This window comes from Notolabrus celidotus, chromosome 23, assembly GCF_009762535.1.
Source record: "Notolabrus celidotus isolate fNotCel1 chromosome 23, fNotCel1.pri, whole genome shotgun sequence".
NCBI lineage: Eukaryota > Metazoa > Chordata > Actinopteri > Labriformes > Labridae > Notolabrus > Notolabrus celidotus.
Window position 1 is genome coordinate 5,384,644 of NC_048294.1, and position 27,282 is coordinate 5,411,925.

Below are 27,282 nucleotides of genomic sequence, written 5' to 3' on the forward strand. Positions count from 1 at the left end.
GAAGAGGGGGCCACTATTTGAATCAGCCAAACAAAGAAGGAAGGCCACTATTTGAATCAGCCAAACAAAGAGGGGAGGCCACTATTTGAATCAGCCCAGTGCAGAAGGGGGGCACTACTTGAATCAGCATAGGAGGGAGGAGAGGCCACTATTTGAATCAGCCCAGCATAGAGGGTGGGCCACTATTTGAATCAACCCAGCAGAGAGGGTAGGCCACTATTTGAATCAGCCCAGCATAGAAGGGGAGGCCACTATTTGAATCAGCCAAGCAGAGAGGGGGAGGCCACTATTTGAATCAGCCCCGCATAGAGGGGGCCACTATTTGAAACAGCCCAGCAGAGAGGGGGGGGCACTATTTGAATCAGCCCAGCAGATAGAGGGGGCCACTATTTGAACCAGCCCAGCAGATAGAGGGGGCCACTATTTGAATCAGCCCAGCAGATAGAGGGGGCCACTATTTGAATCAGCCCAGCAGATAGAGGGGGCCACTATTTGAACCAGTCCAGCAAAAAGAGGGGGAGGCCACTATTTGAATCATCCCAGCAGAGGGGGGGCACTATTTGAATCAGCCAAACAAAGAGGGGAGGCCACTATTTGAATCAGCCAAACAGAGATTGGAGGCCACTATTTGAATGAGCCAAACAAAGAGGGGAGGCCACTATTTGAATGAGCCAAACAAAGAGGGGAGGCCACTATTTGAATGAGCCAAACAAAGAGGGGAGGCCACTATTTGAATCAGCCCAGCAGAGAAGGGGGGCACTATTTGAATCAGCATAGGAGGGAGGAACGGCCACTATTTTATTCAGCCTAGCATAGAGGGGAGGCCACTATTTGAATCAGCCAAACAAAGAGGGGAGGCCACTATTTGAATCAGCCCAGCATAGAGGGGAGGCCACTATTTGAAACAGCCCAGCATCGAGGGGAGGCCACTATTTGAATCACCGGGAAAGAATCCAATCAGTGACCATTGAGCAGTGTTTCAGCTTAAAATGCTCATACCTACTTAGGAGCTGATCAATGTGACTCATCTGGCATCGTCTACTACTTCCTGCCTCCAGGTACAGGCTGTAAAAAGTGATCATAACCATTGATCAACCTGATCCCTTTAAAAACGCAGATCTGACCGGCTGCCAACGAAGGAAGGAAAGAATCCAATCAGACACTCGACTTAGTGCTGGATTTCTCAACATGGTGGTTTTACTTTTTGAATCCAGGGTACTGATTTATCGATTTCACCTAAATCTGCACCAAATCCTCGCTTTAGTCAACAAACATCTGTCTCTGGATTTGTTTATCTTTGTGTCTGCTTATTCAAAGCTGACAGGCAAGCCTTTATTGTATTTCAAAAGAATGACAGAAGACATCTTGAAGCAGGTGAGACTGTTTACGCACTGCTACACCCTCTCCGTCGCTGTTCCTACCCATCTGTCTGTCATCCACCAGCAATACATCATGTTTTATATTCCTCTGTCTGTCTGAATTTGTATTTTCATCCCCAATAATTCTTCCTCTTTGTCTCTCATGTCCCTCCCTGTCTTCAGATTCATGTTTCCGTCTTCTCCCCAACACCTCTATCCTCGATTCGGCGCTGAACTTTTGCTTTCTCCCTTCGCGGTATCCCTTTAAAGTTGACTCACCTCCCTGCGCCGCACAGTCTGATCTCTTCCGACCTGCATGTTGCGGTAAAGGTTAAATAAGTGAGACATCTTCGCAGGATTTTCTGGCTGGCATTTTAAGTATCAAGCGAGTGCAGAGTGTTGCAGCCTTGCCCTTCTGGCGAGAATCTCAGATGTTGTACTTATCATTCCTGATGCATGACACCTCTGCTACCTGTGATGTCTCATATATTACTGCTGCATGCTGCTACGACTTCATCTTAAAAGCTTATGGAGGTCGTTTTTGCTGTTTTTCCGACATATTTCCTCTCTCAGGGACAATAGGGAGCCGTTCTTTTAACATTTTCCCTTCTAAGCTGCATTTCTTTGTGTTGCTTAAATGCAAATTGAACAAACACGATTTGACTTTTGACTTGGACTGAATGAGAGGAGCAAAGTCATTGTAGTTTCTTCTCCTGACTTAACAATGACTTCATATGTTTGGTATATAAAACTCTTTCATTATAGACTGTGTTGTTGGGTTTCAGGGTGTCAGGGTTCAAGATTAAGAGTCTTATATTCTTATTGTTTAGACATCTCATTAAAATCACCAAACTCATGATAATGAGGGTCTGTGTCCGGTCTCTTTGACCCCCATCTGTTCATCTTCACACTTAAGTCGGGTCACAAAATGTAGTTTCATTTCTATAAAAGGCTCAGTGATTAAGTCCTGAAAGACCGGGGCACTGTTGTTTTTTTAGCTAACATTAGACAGACGGCGCTTCATCACACATTTGTTTGTATTCCAGCTGTGTTTCTCTTCTCTTGTGAGGATTCACAGCAGCAGGAAAGTTGACTTAATTTAGGATTGACTGAAAATGAAGCGTGGGTAATCCATCTGTCAAACGGCAGATACAGGGTCAATCTTTGGGGGCACTTTTAACAGTTTTTTGGGAACATTAGCACAGAGGAATCCACTGGTAACAACTATTTGAATCAGCCCAACAGAGAGGGGGGGCCACTTTTTGAATCAGTCCAGCAGAGAGTGGGGGGCACTATTTGAAACAGCCCAGCAGAGAGGGGGAGGCCACTATTTGAATCAGCCCAGCAGAGAGAGGGGGCCACTATTTGAATCAGCCCAACAGATAGAGTGGGCCACTATTTGAATCAGTCCAACAGAGAGAGGGGGCCACTATTTGAAACAGCCCAGCAGAGAGGGGAAGGCCACTATTTGAATCAGTCCAACAGAGAGAGGGGGCCACTATTTGAATCAGTCCAACAGAGAGGGGGCCACTATTTGAATCAGTCCAACAGAGAGGGGGCCACTATTTGAATCAGACCAGCAGAGAGGGGAGGCCACTATTTGAATCAGCCCAACAGAGAGGAGAGGCCACTATTTGAATCAGGCCAGGAGAGAGGGAGGCTGCTATTTGAATCAGTCCAACAGAGAGGGGGCCACTATTTGAATCAGTCCAACAGAGAGGGGGCCACTATTTGAATCAGTCCAACAGAGAGAGGGGGCCACTATTTGAATCAGCCCAGCAGAGAGGGGGAGGCCACTACTTGAATCAGCCCAGCAGAGAGGGGGAGGCCACTACTTGAATCAGCCCAGCAGAGAGAGGGGGCCACTATTTGAATCAGCCCAGCAGAGAGAGGGGGCCACTATTTGAAACAGCCCAGCAGAGAGAGGGAGGCCACTATTTGAAACAGCCCACCAGAGAGAGGGAGGCCACTATTTGAATCAGTCCAACAGCCTGTTAAAGGACGTTTGTCCTTGCCGCTGTAACTTGCTAAATGCTGCAAAGTGCTCTGCTCATGGTGGATTAAGATGAGATCAGACTGAGTCCTGTCTGTAAGACGGGACTGGATCTGATCCGGTCTTGATGTTGGGCATGCTCTTTTTGGAAAGCGTCTTGAGATAACTTTTGTTGTGATTTGGTGCTATACAAATAAAGATTGATTGATATACAGATCTACAGTCAGAGGCACAAAGTGAGACGGATATTTGAGGAAATTGTGTGAGAGCAAATATCAAGTTTCTTCAAAAGACAGGAAAATAGACAGAAAGAGGCGACAGAAGAAGAGAAGAAGAGGAAAGACTAGATTTACTAAACAGGCATAAAGTACTTACATAACTAGTATAGAACATTCCATTCTGCATCAGGACGCAACGAGGAAAAAAGACAAAAAACAGAGAGAAGAGGACACACAGAGAGAGACGGAGGAGAGAAAGATGAAGCAAGACAAGAGAGGGGAAGAAGTTGAGAGAAAGTGACAAAATGAGGGAGAAAGACAGGATTCAAGAAAATGAGGAGATGATGAAAGAGGGGAGCAAAGAAGGGTGAAACGAGGTAGAGACCAAAAGAAGTTAAGAAAGTTAAAGAAGAGAGAGAGAGAGAGAGAGAGAGAGAGAGAGAGAGAGAGAGAGAGAGAGAGAGAGAGAGAGAGAGAGAGAGAGAGAGAGAGGGAGCAAGGAAGTGAGGGGAAAATATGAGAAGAAAGGCAGAAAGACAAAAAAGGAAGAGAGAAAGGTGAAAAAAAAGGAAAAAGAGGGAAGAATAGAAACGGGGGGTCAAAAAACGGACGGGCAGATGTCAAAGTAGTGAAAACAGGACGAGCAGATGACACCGCAAAACAGAGCAGCGATACATAAAAAAAGGATGACGAGGGAAGACGGGAAGGAAGACGAGGGGATGACAGTGCAAAAACAGATGTTAGAAAAAATGCAAGAGAGGGGGGGGGGGGCCGGAAAGGAAAAGAGAAGGAGCAACAGGAGAGAGAGAGAGAGAGAGAGAAAAGAAAAGGAGAGAGAGATATTTGGGGGTAAAGGAAAAGGAGGAAGGGAGGAAGAGAGGAAGCGGAGGGTTAGTGACAGTTTGTCCTCGTCAGCCAGAAAATGCTGTCCAGAGATCAGGAGGACAATCAGGAGCTGCCAAGATCAGCACACACACACACACACACACACACACGTATACACACACACACACGCTTACACACACTGCATGCACAGGCAGCAATATTCAGCACCAAGTCAATACACTCACATTTACTTCCATCTGTACACCAAAGATAAAGTATCAAACACTGACATGCTCACAGACAACATTCACGGTCTTTAGCAAAAGTTCTGATTTCATGTCGTGTTAGCAAGATGTCTGCTAGCTTCATTCGATAAAAATGTAAATATTTTTCATATTTTTTTATATTTTATGCAATTAAGTTCTTGAGAAAACACGCTTTTCCTAAGAAGCATAATATATTACATTTTATTTTATAGTTGTGAAAAATGTTACAAATACCTTTCCTGACTTTCAGTGCAATTTGAGAGAGATTGATACCATGCTAGCTTACGTTTGGTCGCATTTCCAAGCTAGCTTTACCTCTATGCTAAGATTGGGTCTCTAATTTTTTCCCCTTAAAATCCATTCCCAATTTTATCAATCATTAACAGTACCATAAAAATGAAGGGTACATTTGTGAAGTTGAATTTTATTTAAAAACACAAAAGATTGAGGTTAGCTAGGTAGTCTTGCTAGCATCACAACACCTAAGCTAGTTTACATCATTAACTATAATCATGCAGGTCTGTTCAACAGTGTTTATCGCCCCCTCCCTACTCTAACAACCCCATGCTAAGCTAACAAGCTATCTGTTAGCTATTGCTAAAAATAATCCCTTATTCAATATTTTTTGATGTTATACTTTTCGTACAGATAGAAAATAGAAAAAATGGGGCTTTACATTTAAATGACCATGTTTCACACGTCTGCTCAGCTGGTTTGAAAATGTTTCCCAATTTCAAGACTTGAGCTAAGCTAACCTCCAGAATCTGCCTCCTTTGTTTTTATACTTGAGAGCAGAACTTTTTGTACGGATTAATAATTTATCAGACGAGATATAAGGTGTTAATTATTTAGCTTTAGAGGTGCTGTGGGGGGTTTGGTTTGTTAATTCACTGCAGTGCCAGATAAACTGTTTACCTGTTTTCAAGACTTAATGCTAAGCTAACTGGCTCTATATTTAACAGACAGACATTGCAGAGTTAGTGATCTCTGTTTATGAAAACAAATAAAGGATAATTCTGGTCTATTGCAACCGTGGTTGTATTTTTTATAGCTGTAGCCATCATTTATGACAAGTTGGATAAATGCCAACCCAAGGGACTTGGGAATGTGTTACACTTTTAACCATTTTGTTACCCTCAAATTTACTAACATATTTTATCCTTAGAGGTCAATTTGACCCCATCAATTTAAACCACCAGAAACTGATTGTTACCCAGGTTTATGTGTCAGGTACTTCATGTTTCTTTTAGGTTATAAAAATGTATGTTACAGTGACCTCAATATCATCCAAAACAGCTAAAACAAATGTGTGTAAAATGTTGAAATTAAAACAGCCTGGGGTCAAATTGACCCCAAGGAACACCGATGCGTTTTTTGTTTTTTCACAGGAAATTTGAACACATCAACATTTTAATTTCACATTTTCCCAGTAGTCCCCATTAAATGAGGAATAGTCATGAAATATGAAGCCAAAAAAATGATGTTAATCATTAATTTAAGGATGTTACACATTGAATGGGGTCCAATTGACCCCAAGGCTAGTAGGAGGGTTAAAAAAATTGGGTTGTCCAGTCGGTCAAATCTTTTTATATTCGTATTCATAATGTTTTTTTAACCAGATGTCAGCATCACTAAGGTTAGTTTAGGTTAATTATACCTTATAACGATGATGGCCTCAGCTATTAAAATAAGACCCACATTGTAATAGGTGTAAATGATCCTTTAAGAACTTTTGCAGGACTCTTAGACACCTTGCTGTTTCTGTATTTCTACCCTTATATGTGTGTTTCTGTCTCCTTACCACATGTTGTACAGGCATGGGCTGTGGGGCCATGGGCGCAGGGCCCCACTGTGTGGTCGACATGGTCTTATTCTGCCAGTTCTGGCCCCCTGTCAGCTTCTTCTCCCCAGGCTGGTTCCACTGCATATCTGGCCTGGGGGGTGAGGATGAGCAGAGCAACAGAACAAGTCAGGATTTTTTTTTCCCCCCCTGCATTTTTATTTCCTAACCTGAAGCCAACTCGTCACACCCTGTGTAAACCATGTCTTAGAGGAAATAAAAATGCAGATTTTTTTTATTTTTACTTGTAGATTCCCCTTCTTGTCGACCTTCTTTTTTTTTTATACACTCTGTGAAGTGCATCATGAATTTTAAAGACCAACAAGATTTAAAGTACGGCAGAAAAATGACTCGACGGAGGAACTCTCTCACAAACCGGAGCGGTACAAAAAAATATTGAATACTTCATAATTTATTGGATTTTGACTCTAAGTAGTTAAAGTTATGCGTTGGCAGACTGGAGGTGGGGATGTCTGCAGAAGGGCCTATTTGTTTGGCTGTTGAGTAAATCAGCACAGACTGCGAACACAACATGGTATCACCACAACTAAAAACACACTTACTTCTTGGCTGGGGTCCCACCGAACTGCAGATCTGAGGAGGGAGAGAGACATGGAAAATAAAGACTGAGTCATGGTTCGAAAGAGGCTGAATTAAAGACGATGAAGCAGGTGTTTTAGCCTTAGATACTGTCTTAATACACCTTGCATCTTTGACTAGTACAATTCTACTTTACTGATATTTCAACAAGAGTTTCTTTTCAACACATTTTGCTGTTTGTGTGTGTTTATCTCAAAACTCACTGCCCACGAGGTTGGCCAGAGAGGAGTCGAGGTCAGTGGCTAGCAGCTTTCCTCCATGGTGATGAATGGCCATTTGGTGATGATGATGGTGGTGATGATGATGAGGAGGAGGTTGAGAGTGTGCGTGAATTGTAGGCTTCAACAAGTCACCGAGAGCATCGAAACCTGAAGAAGAAATCAATGTAAACATGAGCCGAGAGACAAAAGTACACAATTATCTTTGATAAGAAAAACTGGTTCACTTAAAGAGACATGAACACAACAAGGTTAGCACATAGACACAGACGAAGAGAGAAGTCATGAAATACAAAGAAAATTCAGGTTAAGAATGCGCCATTAGCAACGCCCCTCCCCCAAACAGCGAAGTCCCAACAACAGCTTAGCAAATGTTATGAGGTTAGATACGTTAAAGATAAGGCCGCAGCAAAAAAGATTCCATTCAAAGAGTTTGAATAAATTTCTTTTAGTGTTCAAAAACTGAAAACAATACAGTGGAAGTTACCCAGTTAGCTAGCTAGCTAAAAAGATTTGAAATTGATACCAACCAATTATAGCTTGTTTAGCTTTAAACTGACTATACAGACTCACGTTAGCTTATTTAGCTACCTGCAAGTGATGACATCTTCCAGTAGCCTAACAGTTGATCTTTGCAGGGTAAATTAATATTTTCACACTAGAAATAAAGATAAGCATGTTTTGTTTTCACTAAAATTAGCTCTATTGTTTTCGGAAACAACTACTTTGAGCAGTAACTAAAATGTATTTGTGGTATGTGTTTATAGACAGCTTGTCTGGTGTAGCTACAAAAACTACGAAGGGGATCTTAGTGAGAAGCCAGCTTTGCTAACACAAGTTTTAAAGTTTCGATTAGAACCTGAGACAAGCATCCTCAGGTCAGATGATTACAGAAAATGTAGACATTATATTGTTGGCGAATGAGCCAGGAGACAAACCTAGAATCAGTTGATTTAACAGGGTTAATCAGCTTTTTTTCTTTCTTAAGGAAAGATAAAGGAGCTAGCTAGCAACAAAAGTACCCAAGTGAATGTCAGAATGAGAGCATCTAAGTAGCCAAAGCACTACTTTTATAGTTTCACTTAAAACTGTTGGATTTCTGGGCGAGGACTTGGTCTACCAGTTGAGTTGTGCGGCCCGGGTTTGAATCCAGCCTGTGGCTCCCTTCCCGCATGTCATTCCCCCACTCTCTCCCAGTTTCCTACACTATCCACTGTCCTCTCCCTCTATCAAAAAAGGTGCAAACGTCCCTCAAAAAACAAACAAACAAAAAAACATTTACTTAAAAAAACCAAACTGGATTTCTTACCAACTCCAAGGCTAATGTTAACGTTAACTGCTAGCTTGCTATCAGTGATTCAGCAATAACAGTTGTTATGTCAAGTTCATAACTTCATCTCACTCCTAACATATGCAATACGTTTTTCTACCAAGCTTCTGAGTTCTATACGTTGTTTTTTTTATTCACCTATGTTACTTCTGTGCACATTTCTTAATGTATCTCTGGTTTTGTAAATATATGTAAATGTACTTATTTAGTTCTGTACATACTTTTCTTAAGATATGCTAATTTACTTTTTAATTGCTGATATTTTTTAAATTATTACTATATTACTAATATCTTATCTTATCTTATAACTAATGATGAAGTTTGAGTTTCACAGGTCTTTTTTTAAGTAAATCCAGGACCTTGTTTTGAAAGAAACAGCACATTTTCAGCTGTGAATAAACTGTATTCAAGGTGAATAAAGAAATGAACACTGACAGTGATAACAACAGTACCTAAGGTAGGTAGGGCTAAATTAAAGTCTGATCAAATTATGACTAAAAATGGTTGAAATAGTGAGAGAAAGCTCTTACTTTGTGCGATGAATGTCGAACAAATGGATTCAAATAAGTGAAAAGGTATCTAATCAGGAATCTGATAAAAGCTGACTTAACTTTCAGCTTAATTTTCTCATCTCTTCATCTCTGGATTCGACCACTTTAATCAATCAGCCCTGGATCATTTCCGTCTCGAAAACATTGCTGAGTTGTACATCAATAATATGAACCTTAATTTCTCTGCTAATTTAATTTTTCCTGCTTCACTTTTAGCATTTACCTCCAATGCCTGGACAAAGAGTCCGTCTTAAAGCAGAGATTTTATTACTGTCATACAGCAGCCTCATTCTATCAGCAGGAGACTATAATCCCTGACTCAGTAGCTTGCAGCCCTTGTTCTCGACATGACTGATTTATCTGTTGGTGGCTGTCATGTATACACTCCCGACAGCGATCAGTTCTAAACACGTGTGTGTATATGTGAGTGTGTGAAACACTGGTAGGTGCAAATGACGGCCATTTCCTGTTCGTTTTTTATGTAAAAGCGCTTGTGTTAACAATTTCCCATGTCAGCACTCATCCAGCTAATGGCTCAGTATGACTCTGCTGGGAGAGACCCGAGGGTGTGACTGTGTGTATGTGTTAATATTATTTGTATGCAGCAGTGGCAGGAACCAACAAGCAGACCACTTTTTACTTCATCCCCTAGATTTTAACACCAACATTTCAACTTTCTACTCTTAAGGTGCATTTCGACCAAGAGTTCCAGGGTCTTTTAGCCCCCAGAACTACTTTACCCGGAACTAAAAGGTTCCTGTGCCCCCATTGTTGTCTGCGTTTCGGCCGCGGAGTGAAGTCCCGGGTAGATTATGCACCTCAGGCCAGTGACGTATGGAGAAAAAAAAGTAAATGCACTACACCACCAGGCCAGTAGAGGGCACTAAAACAAAGACGAATGCCATTCATCACAGATGACACCATAGAAGCAGGCGGACAGGCTGGTATCATTATGAGCAACACAACAGTTAGCCTGTTAGCATGAAGAGACTCAGCTGGCGCTGTTTTAGATGGTGCTATATTTCATCACAGATGGATTCACTGAATCAACACGTGAGAGGAGATAAGCGCGAGTAGCAAAGACGTTTCAACACGGCTTTAAAATCCTTTTGAACTCAAAAAGCCGTGGCAGAGATCGACCGGTGTTTTGGTCTAAACAGCGACCCTGTTAACTGGAGACTTTCAGCCGGATGCATCCCTCATAAACGTCTTTAGACGATCATTAAATATCTGATGAGGATATTTTGAAATCTTAATAAAAACTAAACTAGTTTGCATTCCCAGGAACTCCCTCTGTGTTTCAACAGCTGTGGAAACTCCACAAACACTGACACATTCAGCTGAAGGTCTCCAGTTTACAGGGTCACTTTTAAAATTGGAACACCGGGAGACACCTAAATCAAGAGAATCACAGCTTCTTCTTTTGAAAAGTACACACACATACAAAACAGATAGAACAAATAAAAACTAATGAAAGTAAGAGAAATCAAGTGAATCACAGATGTGTGTGATGTTATTGTGGACGGCGGGTGGAATAAAAACACTGAGGTTAATCTACCAATCAGACACATTCAGCATTGCAGGCCCTGCCCCCCGAAAGTCCCGGGACCTTTGAAAAGTACTACCCCCCAAGCAGGGGCTTTTTAGGGGGGAGATTATCTTACCCTGAACTAAATTTAGACCCTGGGTCCACCGGTCTAAACGCACGTAGTTTGGGGATAAAGTGCCTGCAGTTCAAAAACACCTTTATATCTAAAATGCAGCTTCTGTACTTTATCTTAAATGCATTATGTGTGACATTTGAAGTCACTTGCACGCTGAATATTTTACTTTCTGTTTCATTTCTTTAACCAGCGTCCTTTAGAGGCTAAACATCAACAAGCAGCAGGAATAAAATGTGGATCCAGAGCTTGAAAGAGACGAGAATGGGTCAAATCTAAAGCAAGACAACATACAGTGTGTTTCTGTAACAACACAGAGGAGAAGGAGGAGGAAGAAGAAAAGCAGAAAAGGAAGAGAAGCAGCTGATGGTGGGAAAAAAAAGAGGGAGGAATAATATTTAGTTAGGAAGCGGAGTGTAGGTCTGACAGCGGTGCTGACACAAGAGATTCAAAAAACACTTTTCCTGCTAGCCAAGCAGATGAGAGAAAAAAGGAGAGCCAGAGGAGGAGAAGAAGCAGGAGGAAAGAAAAAGAAGAAGAGAAAGGAGTGGCAAAGGAGCACATTTGGACCACTATCTTTTTAATTCTCCTGACAGTCATTCCTCTCCCATTGTCTGTTTTTTCATTATTGTTGCAGCAGCGATAGAAGAAGTCAGCAGTGTGGGTGATTCTACGTTTCTTAACCCGGCATGTCAGAGAATCCCTGTGAATTAAATCGAATCAGGAGAGCCGGAGGAGTCAGGGAAAAGATAAAACGTGTGAGGGTGGGAGGGGAAAACAGTGGAACAAGCTCTCTCAGTAGATCACACACACAAATAAAACGAAGAAGAAAACAGGGAAGGGGTTGTAAGATGTTGTATTGAGCAGGGGGGGATAATGCTATTGGTGTTAGCTTAGGTGTTTCAGCAAAGGATTTGACAGTCGATAGATTTTAAGACCAAAGGGGGTGAAAGGGAGTAAATCCATGTTGAGGGTTCGAATCCAAAAAGACAAGGAAGAAGAAAAGTGATCGTTTTTACTAAATGAGCCAGAAGTTTAAAGAGGTTGGATTATTTAAAGCTTTTTTAAGACGCACTGCTGGCTTCATTTCATGTTTTTTTGCTGACCTTCAGACTACACAGTGCGAGCCTGACAACAGACAAACCTGAGAGATGTTAAAGACAGTGTTACTGCCTGAAAAATTTGACTTATACAAGCCATAAAGTGACAACTAGCCTCTTAGCAAATTTCTACGAACAACATGACGACAGACGAAGCAACAGAAATCTACGCTGCTACGAGGAAACGTTTCCTGTCTCTCTTCAGCTGTCCTGTCAATAAAAGGCAATAAAAGCCCAGAAAATATAACTTAACATTTTTTTATTTTTTTTTTGTAAATGTGAGTTTTGGTTAGCATGCTACCTCAGTATGCTACAGACATTTTCATATTGTAGAGTAGAGAGTGGGGGAGACATGCAGTAAATTGTCGACCAGCTGGGAGTTGAAGCACTGACCTCTGGGACGAGGACTATAGCCTCTATACGTGGGGCGCTTAGACCGCTAGGACATCAGCGCCACGCAAAACATTACATTTAGCTACATTATTTTGATGCTAACGGAAACTAACGGTTTTACCTCACCTTACGGTCAATGCAGTGTTCATTTTGGTGGCTATTTTAGATTTCGTCTTCGTCTTGGTCTTAGTCAAAAAAGCCTGTTAGTTTTAGTTACATTTCAGTCTTTTCAGCCCTTTATAGTTTTAGTCTAGTTTTATTCGATGAAAACTCAAAACATTTTAGTCTTTGATTTTTGCCGAAAGATGTTCACTCTTTAAATAATTCATGTAGTCGAACAGATATCGGTATCAGGGTTGTTGTGACGAACATTTATCGTCGTAATTTCGTTAACGAAATGAACACTGGGTCTATGGCGTCAAGAGGCATAAGCAAAACGTGCCTGAACTCTTTTCCATGGATTGATTTGACATGACGTGTGATCAGTTTGCCTCTGGCGTGTCTCATGTTAGTGAAAGTTAATAACCGTTGTCAAGGGGTTTTAACCAATGAGAATCAAGCATCTTACACAGCCGGAAGATCAGTAAGCTGGGTATTAATGCCACCTTTGGACACCATTGTTTGTTTTTACTCTTGATCCCATGAAACGGCCTCTGACTTAAAGGTGACATATCCCGCTTTTTTCATCAACATATATTGGTCTAAGAGGTCCCCAAAACATGTCTTTAAAGTTTATGCTCAAAAAAACACTTTGAAATCAGATTTTGGCATGCCTGAAAAGCCCTCTTCTTCAGTCCTCCTCAGAACACTCTGTTTTCTCTCTGACCACGCCCCCTCAGGAAGTGGATGTGCCTTGGCTGTCCAGCACGTTGATCTAATGTTTACATGTTGGCTGAATATACACGGCTGCTCATAGATAGCGTTACTTCAACCCTCTGAATCTGATCCAGAATCTGATCCTGACGGAGAGGCGCCTGTAGCAGGACCTTTCTGAAGGATTGGTCACAGATTTAGTGTTTCTTGTTGTTTTATTTGTCAGTATGTCGACGTGTGTCTTGGTACACAGCTACAAACATGTAGCTATGTGGCTATGTTAACTAGCGCTAGCACTTATCCATGAAAAATAAAAATCATCCACTAGATCTTCAAATCTGCAGACGTGGGGAGTAAAACGGACCTCTGCCAGAAAGGCTGCGGGACCTTCTCTGAAGGATTGGTCACAGATTCTGTTTCTTGTTGTTTTATTTGTCAGTATGTCGACGTGTGTCTTGGTACACAGCTACAGCTACGACTTGTAGCTATGTAGCTATGCTAACTAGCGCTAGCACTTATCCATGATAAATAAAAATCATACACTAGATCTTCAAATCTGCAGACGTGGGGAGTAAAACCGACCTTTGTGTTTATTAAGACAGCCTACAACTAGCATGCCTCCCTCCTAAGCTCCTTGTTACCACACGTGTGCAGGTAATGAAAAACAGAGGAGGGATTCAGTATTATTTTATACAGTCTATGGGCTGAACAAGCTCCGAGCTCTGACTCCGTGACAGACCGGATATTGTTGTTACGTAACAAAAACACGGAAGTCTGAAACGGCTCGTTTCACACACATTTACAGAAAGGTGGAGAAATCAGAACAGGGGCAGAATAGATTTTTTTCATTCTCGGGGGGTTTGTAGACATGCCAGGGACACATAGTTCAGGTAGAGAACCATTAATAAGTCCATTTTGCATGATATGTCACCTTTAATATAATTGACGTTTTATTTATTTTTTTATAGTTATGTTTTTGGGCATTTTTGCCTTTAATGACAGGACAGCTGAAGAGAGACAGGAAACGTGGGGAGTAGAGAGAGGGGGAAGACATGCAGCAAATGGTCAACCAGCCAGGAGTCGACCCGGCGACCTATACGTGGGGCACTTAGACTAGGAGGCCACCAGCGCCCCATGACGCTTTATGTTTGAATAGAAGTTTTTAAGGAGCTGATTTAGACGTCTGAAAGTCCCTTCTTTCATGTGTGGAAAGAGAAGATGATGATGGTTCAGGTTGAGAGAGTAAATGATGATTGACTCAAGCAAGGACAGGAAGAGAAAAACTCCTCATAAACCAAACAAAATGTAGAGATCGCTTCAAAAGGTGAGTTTAAAATATATATAAGGTACCAAATACAGGTTAGCAAATGGGTAGAGAAATGTTAAATCCATAAAGAGACATAAACAAACACAGCAATTTTTCATTTCAATAAAATCAAAGCCAGAAAATGTGTCAAAAGTAATTACAAGGACTGGCTTAAGTGAGAGCAAATTTCCATGATGGGAAATTAAAAACCGATTAGAAAGAAACAACATAAGAAGAAAACTTTATCAACGTGATGATAAATCGTTAAGGTTAATATTAAAAAGAGAAACTTTGTGCTTTGATGAACAGAGAGTGAAAGGCAAACAGAGTGAGATATCAGTTTAAAGTGGGCAAAATAATCAGATAAAGCACACAAAGTGTCGAGGAGGATGAAGGAGAAGGATGGAGATGGAGGAGGAGGAGGAGGAGGAGGAGGAGGAGGAGGGGAGCAGATGGAAAGGAGTTGCCTGGGTGATTCTTGCCTTGTGAAGTGTGATGGAGAGACGATGAGGCAGACACGGAGAGAGAGATGAAATAAATGGAGGGAGGAGGAGAAAGAGGAGGAGAAAGAGGTGGGAACGGTGTGAACAACAACAAACAAAAGCTGACAAACAGAGGCGGACAGATGGGATGGAGGTAAAATGACAGACGAGGTGCGAACAGACGCAGATGTGGACAAGCACAGAAACAAACACCAACACATATAAGGACACATGTGGACGCACACAAACACAAACACAAACACACACACAGATTTTTGTGAGCTGCTGCCAGTAGTCCAGATGGCGTTTTTGGTAGTTGTAGTGGCAGCTTTGACACACAGGAACTATTAATAGACAGAAGTTAGTGCACCCAAAGCCAAAGCCAGGCGGCACACCAGAGCCTCCAACTGTTCCCTCCGAGCAGATTCAGCAGACATCCACGGGTTAAACAAGATTAGAGCGAGAAAACCAGCGGGCCCTGAACGCAATCTGCACTCTGACTCCTTAAACATTTGCTCTATCTGACAAATGTTTGAGGAAGAAGTGCTACAGCTGAACAAATTCAACTTTTAATCTGCGCGATGATGATAAAGTGACAGAAATACATCATAAAGGACGGGAGGGATTGTGAGATTTTTTCAGATTTATGATTATTAATCCAGCTCTGTGCGATAAAACTGTCAAACAAACAAGTTTGAGTCGACTTCTGGTGTGGTAACAGCTGGCTGATTAAATAAGGTTTCTATTAATGCTGTTTAGAAGATAACTCTTGGAGTATTTATAATTTCTGCTAAAAAATTCCCATGGAAACACCAAAACGACAGTCCAGAGGAACTTCTATCAACACTGTCTGCCTAACCAATAAAGAGGATTGTGTGGCAGTAAGCCTCAAGCCCATTAGGGTGAGGGGAAAGGTGAGGAAAATGTCAAAACCTATAAAAAATAAACTGAAAAAGCTTGACTTTTGTAAGCACCAGAAAGTTCTTTGGGCATTATTTTCCAGTTGGAAGGATTTGAGGTGGTGGTAAATATTAATAGCAACAAAGAGTGTCTGTAGAAAACACCATAAAAACTAAATACCCCAAAACATCTCATACAATCAAGATGCCAAAACAAGATGCCAAAAAGGGGGACAAGAAACCTTAATGAATAAATAAAAAAGATACTAGAAATACCAAAACAAGATGCAACAAATACTAAAACAAGATGCAACAAATACCAAAAAAGATACTGAATAAAACAAGATACTAAAAATGTGTAAAACAAGATAAAAAAAAAAAACAGATGCCAAAAAAAATAGATAAAGATGCCAAAAAAATGCCATAACAAGGTACTAATTAAGGCCCAAACAAGATGCTGAGAAATATCCAAAGAAGGTACTAAAATGACCAAAACAAGATACCTTAAATATCAAAACAAGATGCTACAAATACCCTAAAAAGATGCTGAATAAAACAAGATACAAAAAATTTGTAAAACAAGATAGCAAAAGAAACAGCTGTCAAAAAAATTTGAACAAGATTCCAAAAAATGCCAAAATGAGGTACAAATTAAGGTCCAACAAGATGCTGAGAAATATCAAAACAAGATACTAAAATTACCAAAACAAGATACCTTGAATATCAAAACAAGATACTAGGAATACCAAAAAAAGATGCTGAATAAAACAAGATACTAAAGATTTGTAAAACAAGATAGCAAAAGAAACAGCTGTCAAAAAAAATAGAACAAGATGCCAAAAAATGCCAAAACGAGGTACTAATTAAGGCTCAAACAAGATGCTGAGAAATATCCAAACACGATACTAAAATTACCAAAACAAGATGCTATGAATGCCAAAAATTATAAAGAAAACAAGATGCTGAAATGTTGTAAAACAAGATACAGAAAAAAACATGCCAAAAAACCCCAAACAGAACAAGATACAAGATAAGACCCAAACAAGATGCAGAGATATATCCAAACAAGATACCAAAAATTAGATGCTATTAATGCCAAAAATGATAAAGAAATCAAGATACTAAATATTATTAAAACAAGATATAAAAAGTAACAAATGTCAAAAAAAATATAAGATGTCAAAAAATGTCAAAGCAAGGTACGAATTTCTCAGACAAGATGCAGAGAGATATCACAATAAGGTAACTAACATACCAAAACATGATGTTATGAAAAAAAAAAAAAGATACTAAAAAAAAATAAAACAAGATACAAAAATAAAAAACAGATGCCAAACAAAACAGAACAAGATGTCAAAAAATGCCAAAGCAAGATACCAATTAAAGCCCAAACAAGATGCAGGAAAATATCCAAACAAGATACCAAGATCTAATGAAGCAAGACACTGCAGAATGTTCAAGACAAGATGAGCAAGAAGGCAATATCAAAGTTAGCAGACCAGATCTTGATGCAATTTGGATAACCAACATTCAGTTAGAGCAATTAACGCTCACATAGAGGTTAGCTGCTAGGGTAAGCTAGCTGGTTCAAACATCCAATTAACACAGCTTCTATTTCAAGGAACACAGACATTGAATATGCCAGCATTTAGCAGCCATTTCTTGCTTTTCCGTGCGTAATATAAACTGCAGTAGTTATTTTTTTCATTGTATGATGTTGGATTCAGAGTTTTCCACATCAATAGTAAACCTGGTTGTAAAGGAAATAGTCTCAATGTCTCCTCTTTGTCTACACATTGTATCCAGCCTGCTCACTGTTAGTCATAATGGGCTGTCAGAGCAGTAAAAGTGGAGCTGGCAGGTATGACTGTTTCCCTGGCAAGGTGTGTTGGCAATTTAATCTTAAGATAAAAATAGTGCCTGTGTTCATCATAAAGAAGGTGCATGCCACCCGGGGCAACAGCTTAGCTCGCTGAAGGGCTTTGAATGGTTTCTTGGTAACAATGGAAGTCTTTGACGCAGAGAAGTAAGTTATAAAAAGCTACAAAGAAAGTATATATTAGAGGGGAGGCTTTGGTCTTTCATGGGTTTCTGAACCATAAGAATATAAATCTAACTCTTTGAATTATTTAGAAACCAAAATTGAAAAGGTCCAAGTTCCATAAGTCTAACTTTCCCTGAGCTGTTGCAGTTTTCAACCTGCTCTGCTGTCTGAACTCCCGTTTCCCTTTATGATGAAAATAGTCTTCAGATGACCTCTGCAGGTAGTCGCTCTTATCTGCTCTGCCTCTGGAGCTGTCGATAACTCACCATGCCTTAAAATTATACGCTTTTTGCGGGAGTGTCTCGAGACCCGAAAGGGTTGAGAAGCGCCGAGATTGATTGTGTCAGTTGCTGAGAGGTTAAAAGAAAGTAAGCTAATAAGAGGGCTTGGAGCCAAAGTCCCAGACCTGCAGCACTTCAGCCATCAGTCCAAAGCTGTTAGCAGAGCAGAGCAGGCAGGGAAGCCACAACAAGAGAGAGTGGAGGAGTCTAAAGGAGAGGGATCCTGTGCTTTGTCTATTACACTTTGAAGAGCTGATATTTTTTACTGGATTGTGCATTCTGGTTGGTGGTTTGGGGATTAACGCCAAAACGTGTCGAAATTGAACAAAGAAAATGAACAAATTGGGCACAGATCTTTAACATTAAAGGCTCACTCTTGGGGCGCTGTTGGCCTAGCGTTCTAAGCGCACGTCCCAGAGGCTATAGCCCTCGTCGCAGAGGTCGCAAGTTCGATTCCAGCCTCGACCATATACTGCATGTCATCCCCCGCTCTCTACTCCCCACATTTCCTGTCTCTCTTCAGCTGTCCTATCCATTAAAGGTGAAAATGCCCAACATATATATATATTAAAGAAAAGTGGCATCAATTTTGATCCAGCTAAGACCCCCTCACAGGAGCTTTAAGTGAAAGCTTGGAGTTGAGGTTTTGAGAGTTTTATTTGGTCTCAGCAGATGTGTGTCTAACATGAGTCTGGTCCTGTTGGAGGTTTCTACCTGTTAAAGGAAGTTTGTCCTTGCCACTGTAACTTGCTAAATGCTGCAAAGTGCTCTGCTCATGGTGGATTAAGATGAGATCAGACTGAGTCCTGTCTGTAAGATGGGACTGGATCTTATCCTGTCTTGATGGGAGGGAATTTTTTTCTTATTAAATAAAAAGGTTTAAATTGAGAACTTTGAAAGTAATATTGGACATCTCGTGGATTCTGTATTTGTCAATTTATGCTTATAGTTTCCTCCCGTACTCTAAAAGTAGTATGGGAGGAAGGGCCTTCAGTTATCAGGCACCTCCCCTTCGGAATCATCTACCAGTCAGGGTCCGGGAGGCAGACATCCTCTCTACTTTAAAGAGTAGGCGTCAAACTTTCCTTTTTGCTACTTCTAGCTTATAGTTAGAGCTGGATCAGGCTTGGACCAGCTCTTAGTTATGCTGCTATAGGCTTAGACTGCTGCAGGGACTGATACACTGGGATCCCATCTCTCTTCCTGTCTCATTATTCTGATTCTGATTAAAGTTACTAACCATAGACCTTTCTGGAGTCCCTGAGCTCCCTTGTCTCGTAGGTTCCTCTGAGCCATTGCCATAGATGGCCTGCTGCTACAACTACCACTATCATCTCTCTCTCTTCATCCCTCTATCCCTCTTTATCAAACTCAGTCTCAGCAGATGTGTGTCTAACATGAGTCTGGTCCTGCTGGAGGTTTCTGCCTGTTAAAGGAAGTTTGTCCTTGCCACTGTAACTTACTAAATGCTACAAACTGCTCTGCTCATGGTGGATTAAGATGAGATCAGACTGAGTCCTGTCTGTAAGATGGGACTGGATCTTATCCTGTCTTGATGTTGGGTCTTTGTTAATAATAGAACATAGAGTACGGTCTAGACCTGTTCTGTTTGGAAAGAGTCTTCAGATAACGTTTGTTGTGATTTGGCATGATACAAATAAAGATACTCACTCAAGATTTGAAAGCCACCTTTCAGGGGCTTTGACTTCACAGGAATTCGTTTCACATGAACATTTCTGTGTTGTGATCTTCCTGACGTAACAAGCTCAGAGATTATTTGCGAGAATTAGAGAATGCTTGTAAGAAAGAGTTGAGAAAGCTGGAAGCATGCCACCAATGGAGGGAGTCTTTTTTAGAACAAGTCAGAGGGTTAGTAAAACGCTATGCTTGCGCTGCCAGCAAAGCCAAAAAGGTTTTTAGTTTCAGTCTCTGTCTGGACAGTCAGACGGAGCAGGCTTTTACCGGCTGCAGGTTCTGTGCCGTTGTTACTTGGCGTTGTCTTATTTCCAAACACGGCATCGAAATCTACGGTCATGGCCGGGGTGGTCTGCTGCAGAGGCTGGCTCTCCAATCCTGAGGGATGCAGTTAGACTCATTAAGAAACCTTATTTTAAAACTGTGTGTGATAACTGTGGGGCTGCTGCAGCTTTCAAACCACTCAAGATTTAAACATCAGATTGTGATTAAGGCTGCTCCACTTTAGGATTCCAACACCTCCCACCAAACTAATCCCATTAGATTAGGAACATGGACGTTAAAGTCTCCGGCGTGCTGCCATTGTTGTTGCTTGGTAACGTGGGATTGCGTTGAGGCTGTGGGGAATGTCGAGCTTTCAGAGGAGCATTAAGCCCGTGCACGAGGAAATCCAGCGATACACCTTTTGTTTTTCCGTCTTCATCCACATCCCTGTCGGGGGATTAGAGTCTGAAGCCTTCAGAGAGCGGCTGTCTTTGTGGAGTCCACGGAACAAGAATACCCGACGAAGAGACACAAGAGACGGTACGCCACAACGCCTATAAATAAATATGATGCGGCTGCTGCAAGGAACCTTCCAGGAAACATAACAGGGATTTACAGAGATGATGTAGACACGAGGAAGATGAGATCTGGCAGAGACGAAGTGGTACAGTAGCAGAGTAACGGGCCTAATGTACATTTAAAACACCACTTCAACTTTCATTAAAAAATGTGCCTTAATTCAGTTTTAATGAATAATTCAGTGCTTAAAAACTCTTTCCTATTTGGAGAAGCTTGACTTCACATTTTGAAAATTTGCCCCAAAAATTGTTAGCCTAGCCTAGCATGATTTAGCTTAGCATAAACACTTAAAACTGCTACTCTGTTTTAAGCTATTAAATCCACCTACCAGCAGCACTTCATCTCAATAACTAACATTGTATGTCTTGCTTTTTTAATGTGTAATAAAACTACTGTAACAGCTGGTATATAGGTCACACCAGTATGAAGGACTAGGTCTGGCTTTGGGGGGTCTCCTCTGGGACAAAGGCATTTACTGTCTTCGTGTGTGGTCATTTCCATTGCATACATTAGAGTCCACAATGTGCAGATTCTGTAAAACCGTGAAGCTCTGTGTTGTCCTTTTGTGTTATGGAAGCTCCGAAATCAAAATTTGTGACCTATTTGCACGCACAGAGCTAAAGTTAATAACTGTAGTTATAAATCATATAGAATTTATTTCCAAAATTTTGTTTTCTACATTCAAAACAGCCTCATTTTTGTACTTTTTTTGGGGGGGGGGCATTTTTGCCTTTAACGTAAAGGACAGCTGAAGACAGACAGGAAATTTGGGGAGTGGAGAGTGGGGGAGGACATGCAGTAAATGGTCGAGGCTGGAATCGAATCTACGACCTCTGCAACAAGGACTATAGCCTCTGTATATGGGGCGCGCTTAGATCCCTAGGCCAACTGCGCCCCAATAGCCTCATTTTTATTCCTGTCATTGTGCATCAAGCTTCAAGCTAACATGCTATTTAGATGTTTGTAACACAGTCTGTGAATGAACCTCTTTCACTTTGACTTATGAACGTCTTCAAAAAGCTACAATAAGAGAGATACATGAGTGTGATTTAAAGATGCTGGTAGGTGGACTATGTTGGGTTCAGAGAGCTTATCTAGCTGTCTCAGTTGTGTCCATAGACTGTATAAATAATGGATGTAGTATCCGTGACGTCACCCATCTGTTTCTGAAGCGCTGTTTTGAGGCCAATCGACGGCGGTGGGTGCCATATTGGAAGTGTTGAACTCAACCTAACTTCTGCCAAGCTAGCGTGAGGTAAAGAGGAGGGGCTTCAGCCTTTTCGCTAACAGCTCCAGTGTGCACGCCTGTCAATTAGGTCAGCCATGCCCCTTAAATGGGCATAACTCGTGAGTTTAATACTGTAAGATGAGATTTTATTTTGGTTTAAGTATTTATATCATTAAGTCTTGAATGGAGTTTGAAAGACTTCTGTGTCATATATTGCACTGCCTCTTTAAGGTTGCTCAGGGTGATATTGTTTGAGTTTAAGTAAATGTGTCACGACTTTGATGTGCTGTTGTCCGATGTTGTTGAAGGGTCATTAAAGGCATCACGACGCAGAGCAGAAGTTGTCCCGTGCTCTTTCTTCCCCACAGCCGTGAAGTATAATTAATTAAGTTTTAAGTTAACGCTGTTGCAGTTTAACAGGTCTGAAGAGATTAAACAAGGTACGGCGTTACAATACCTTCGAAAATACCAAGTAATGAAGCCGATAAAGAAGTTAGCTACTTAGACTTAACAGTTTTTTTGAACCAGGCTGTATTTCCGCTGTAAAGATCGTCTTCTTTGTATGGGTGTGTATGTGGTTTCCGGTGTTTCTGCAGCCAGCCTCTAGTGGACACTCGATGAACTGCAGTTTTTAGCACTTCCTTCATATTTTAGGACCGGAGGTTGCCGCTTGGCTGTGTCCAATCTTTATGCTAAGCTAGCTGTATCAACACATTCACATCGATCTTATCTAACTCTCCGCCACTTTGTAACTGATGCCTAATTCTGTAAATGTGAAACTATTCTATTACTTCTTTCTCCTCTGTGAACCGTACGAATCCTTTGTGTTCCAGAAAAGTAAAGCGGATTGTTATCTCAGCCGCCGTGTCAGAGACGGCGACAGCACAAGACTTACTTAAGCCAGAAAAAGTCTGTGCTAAGTCTTCTTCAATTTAATCCTCTGTCATAAAGCTGGTAATACTCCTCTCTTACAGTTCTTCCAGATTCATCTCTGAGCTACTTTTTGAATCCTTGCTGAAATGTCACTTTTCCTTTTTTTTTTTCAGAGTTACAGGGGAAGTTGCTGCTCAGTATTTGTGCTGCAGGAATATTTTATCTACTCTAACAACAAAACAGAGAATGTGGGTGATACTCAGCTGACATCGCCTGGGACTAAAGTGTGAACACACTTGGTTTAAAATCATTATATAATACTGTGTGGTTGTTTTTTTCGATTCACTGACAGAGTCATGCAACATTAGTTTAAGGAGGAAAGAGGGGATGATGGTGGGAGGATGAATGGTGAATGGATGGACAGACAGACGTGTGAATTACCGGTCACAGAGAAGCTTAGATTCTAGGTCATCTGAGTGTGTTTTATCTCAGTCTGCAGGTATTCAGATGTCTGTGTTAGCGTCCCTGCTGTTGCCTTCATATATACGAGTGTGTGTGTGCAGGTGTGTGTGTAGGTAGCGTACCTCCCCAGGCACTGTTGGCGGTGGAGATTGAAGGAGTGCTCTGCACAGCGGGGATGAAGGCCGGCTGAAGATCAAACAGGTCACTGTTCAGATTGGGCACGCTGAGGGAGCCGACGAGCGGACAGAGAGAGAGAGAGAGAGAGAGAAGAGATTAGAAGTGAGAAAGAGGAGAGAGACAGAGAGGGGGGAAAAGTCATAGAAACAAGAAGAGGAATGTTATTGACAGACAGAGATAAAGCATTAATATTTAATCAATCTGGTCTGAATAGCTAAAGTCACCACTAAAAGTGTTCGATTGTCACAGATAAAGATGAGCCCTGGCTCTCTAAAGGGCGGTAAAAACTTCCACAGAGCTATAAAACAGTTAGCAGCAGTAAATTCAGACTGTGTTACACTGTGTGCATGCTGAGGAGAAACTCTGCGCCGAATATAGAGGATAAATCAACTCACTTTGTCTCTCTGTTACAGCTAGATCCAGTGATTGTGATACAGAGTTTATTTAACTGGAGGGTATTTCAGGGAATACAAACTTTATGTACAACACAAAAAAGATACAAACAGGAGGGATGGGGTGTTCTCAGACTACTTGTTGATGGAGGTGAAGAAGGGAGGGGGATTCAGGACTAGTAAATGAGTGAATGAATACATTCAGACATGTTTCTGCAACACAGACTTCATCAGAGCTCAGGAGCTTTCCTTGCATTAAGGATTTCAACTTTATTGTAGAGTGATCTGGATTCATTTTGATGATCCTTTACATACAACACCTTTAAAACAAACAGGTTCAAAATTCAGGCCACATAAAATGAGTTTCTCTTTGTACATATTTTTAGTTTTTTGTGTTGAACTCATTCTTCACTGGGAAATTTGCTTTGAAAGTATATTCAGCACTTTTTTAAAGTTCAAGTCAAAACCTTATAGAAACAAGATCCAGGAAAGGTGACTACTCTGGCTCCAGTCCCATTTAGATGAAATTAAGCAAAGTTGAAAACTGTCCTGTTTTTTTAAGTGAATCAAAATTTGACATTCTCTTTGGGAATCATGGACGTTCTGCCCGATTGTCTTTTTTGGTGCTTGTTAACAAAGAAAAATGAGGCCACTTGAGGCCGTCACTTCAAAATCTGGATCATGTGATGAGCATTGTTTCTTTTTCTTTTGCATTTCACAGGAAGTTAAGAATCCCAGCCAAATAAATGATGTTCCTTTTTGGTGGTTTGTCTTGTTTTTCATGTCGAAATTATTCTTCACTGTGAAAATTGGTTTTAAAGGTTGTGTTATATATTCAACACTTTTATTTCAAGTCAAAACATTACAGAAGCATGATCCAGAAAAGCTGGAAACTTCTCTGGCTTCAGAGAAGTTTGACATGTCAAAATTTGACATCCTTTTTGGGAATCATGGACGTTCTGCCCGCTTGTCTTTTTTGTTGCTTGTCAACAAAGAAAAATGGAACTTGAGGCCGTCACTTCAAAATCTGGATCATGTGATGAGAATTGTTTACTTTTTCTTTTACATTTCACTATAAATTAAAGCTGCTGTGAGGAACTTTTGTTTTGTATCGATTCTGGCGCCCCCTTGTGGACAAAGTGATACCTCTTATCTCTTGTCCTATACATGCAAATATAGTGTTTTCAACAAAAGCCTCATCCTGTTGTCTTCAACAGTCAACTTTATCAGGCAATGTGATTGTTTTCCATGAAAACAGTCAAATAAAGGCTGTTTCTGAAGCGTGATGACCATCATCTGGTCTGACACCTACCCCCTCAGGGCGGTTTCAGGCATTAAAAATGACAACAGAGAAGGTGTCAGTGTTGTAACTGATGGTCTTGTTTGCTATTGATGGTTATAAAGTGGCATCAGTATCATTTTCAGTCTGTTTCTCAGCCAGTTAAAAACTCCTCACAGGGCCTTTAAGAATCCCAGCCGAATAAATGATGTTCCTTTTTGGTGGTTTGTCTTGTTTTTCATGTTGAAATTATTATTCACTGATATTTCATTTTAAAGGTTGTGTTATATATTCAACACTTTTTTTTCCAAGTCAAAACATTATAGAAACATGATACAGAAAAGCTGGTGACTTCTCTGGCTTCAGAGGCGAAGTGGAAAAGTGTCCTGTTTTCTGTTGAGTGAAAATTTGACATCCTTTTTGGAAATCATGGACGTTGTGCCTGCTTGTTTTTGGGGTGCTGGTTAGACAAAAAGCGCCACATTAGGATGTCACTTCTAATTCTGGGATCATGTGAAGAGCATTGTTTTCTCTTTCTTCTACATTTTACAGGAAGTTAAGAATTCCAGACGAATAAAATCTGTTCCGAATCTGAAATTATTCTTCACTGTAAAATAACGCTTTTGAAGTTTTGTTTCATATTCAACACTTTTATTTCAAGTCAAAACCTTATAGAAACATGATCCAGAAGAGCAATGGCTTCTCTAGCTCCAGGCTGAATAAGGCGAGGATGAAAACTGTCCTGTTTTTTGATGAGTCAAAATTTGACATTCTTTTTGGAAATCATGGACATCACGCTCAATTGTTTATTTTGGTGCTGGTTGGACAAAAACTTGAGGATATCACTTTCAAATCTGGGATCATGTGATGAGCATTTTATCTCTCTTTCTTTTACACTTTACAGGAAGTTAAGAATTCCAGCTAAATAAAGTCTGTTTCCTTCTAGAATAAGGCAAAGTGGAAACTCTGCTCTTTATCAATGAATTGATTTGACATTCTTTTTGGAAATCATGGACGATGTGCCAGATTGTTTTTTGGGTTGCTGGTTGATAAAAAGGGGGTGACTTTTCTGGCTCCAGAGGCGAAGTAGAAAAGTGTCTTTTGTTGTCATGAATCAAAATCTGACATTCTTCTTGGAAACCTTAGACGTGCTGGTTATACAGAAAGAGCCACTTGAGTGCATCGCTTTTAAATCTTGGATCATGTGATCAGAATTTTATATCTCTTTCTTTTGCATTTACCAGGAATCAAGAATAATCAAAATGAATCCTAGGAACTTTTAAATGAAGTTAAAAACCTTCAATGCAAGACTAGTTCATGAGTGAAAGCCAATTTTTGATTTGGCTAAGAATTCCAGCCAAATCAAGTGTGTTTGTTTTTGTAAGTTTGTCTTGTTTCTCTTGTTTAAATCATTCTTCACTGTGAAATTTGCCTTTAAGGTTTAATCAACACTTTTATTTCGAGTAAAAACCTTATTGAAACATAATTTAGAAAACCTGGTGACTTCTCTGGCTTTCTTTTCTACTTCCAGAGGCGAAGTAGAAAGCTGTCCTGTTTTCTCTTAAATCAAAATTTGACATTCCTTTTGGAAATCATGGATGTTGTGCCTGCTTGGTTTTTTGGGTGCTCATTAGACAAAAACAAAGGCACTTAAGGATGTAAATTTGAAATCTGGGATCATGTGATGAGCATTTTATATCTCCTTCTTTTACATTTTACAGGAAGTTTAGAATCCCAGCAAAATAAAGTCTGTTTCTTTTTGGTGGTTTGTCTTGTTTCTCATGTTGTGAAATCATTCTTAAAAAAAAAAAATCAACCCTCATCCAACTTCATAATTTTAAAAAGTCAGAGCCTGGGCCCCAGGAGAAGAAGAACATCGGGAAGGTCAATTATAAGTGGAGACTCGTGCTGAAGCTGGATCTGCGTCATTATTCTGATCAGGGCGAGTCAATTCTGGTCTGTGGTTACGGCTGATTCAGACTGGGACTGTGCTGGCTGTGTGACAGCTGCGGTTGCTCGTGCCATCATTGTGTTCACACAGGCTGACTGTTGGCTGTCTGAGTGGATGCTGTCAGCCCTTTGGTTTCTTTTCCTCATATAAATTGTAGCCAAACGAGGCCATAAAATATCCATTATTAACATGTTTGGCTTTTTA

The 27,282-nt window shown here is 40.7% G+C and overlaps 1 protein-coding gene across 2 annotated transcripts in view; it reads right to left on the reverse strand.

Moving 5' to 3' along the window:
* si:ch211-200p22.4 (phosphatidylinositol-binding clathrin assembly protein) overlaps positions 1 to 27,282 on the reverse strand; it is a 146,085-nt gene that overhangs the window by 4,395 nt on the left and 114,408 nt on the right. Inside the window, exons 12-16 of one of the 2 annotated variants that reach the window (XM_034676580.1) lie at positions 23,402 to 23,502; positions 20,141 to 20,251; positions 7,304 to 7,468; positions 7,064 to 7,094; positions 6,462 to 6,594 (exon numbers count right to left, since the gene is read on the reverse strand). In XM_034676580.1, coding sequence (XP_034532471.1) covers positions 6,462 to 6,594; positions 7,064 to 7,094; positions 7,304 to 7,468; positions 20,141 to 20,251; positions 23,402 to 23,502 — 541 coding nt within the window. The remainder of the gene's footprint in view (positions 1 to 6,461; positions 6,595 to 7,063; positions 7,095 to 7,303; positions 7,469 to 20,140; positions 20,252 to 23,401; positions 23,503 to 27,282) is intronic. The other variant, XM_034676581.1, reaches the window with a different exon arrangement.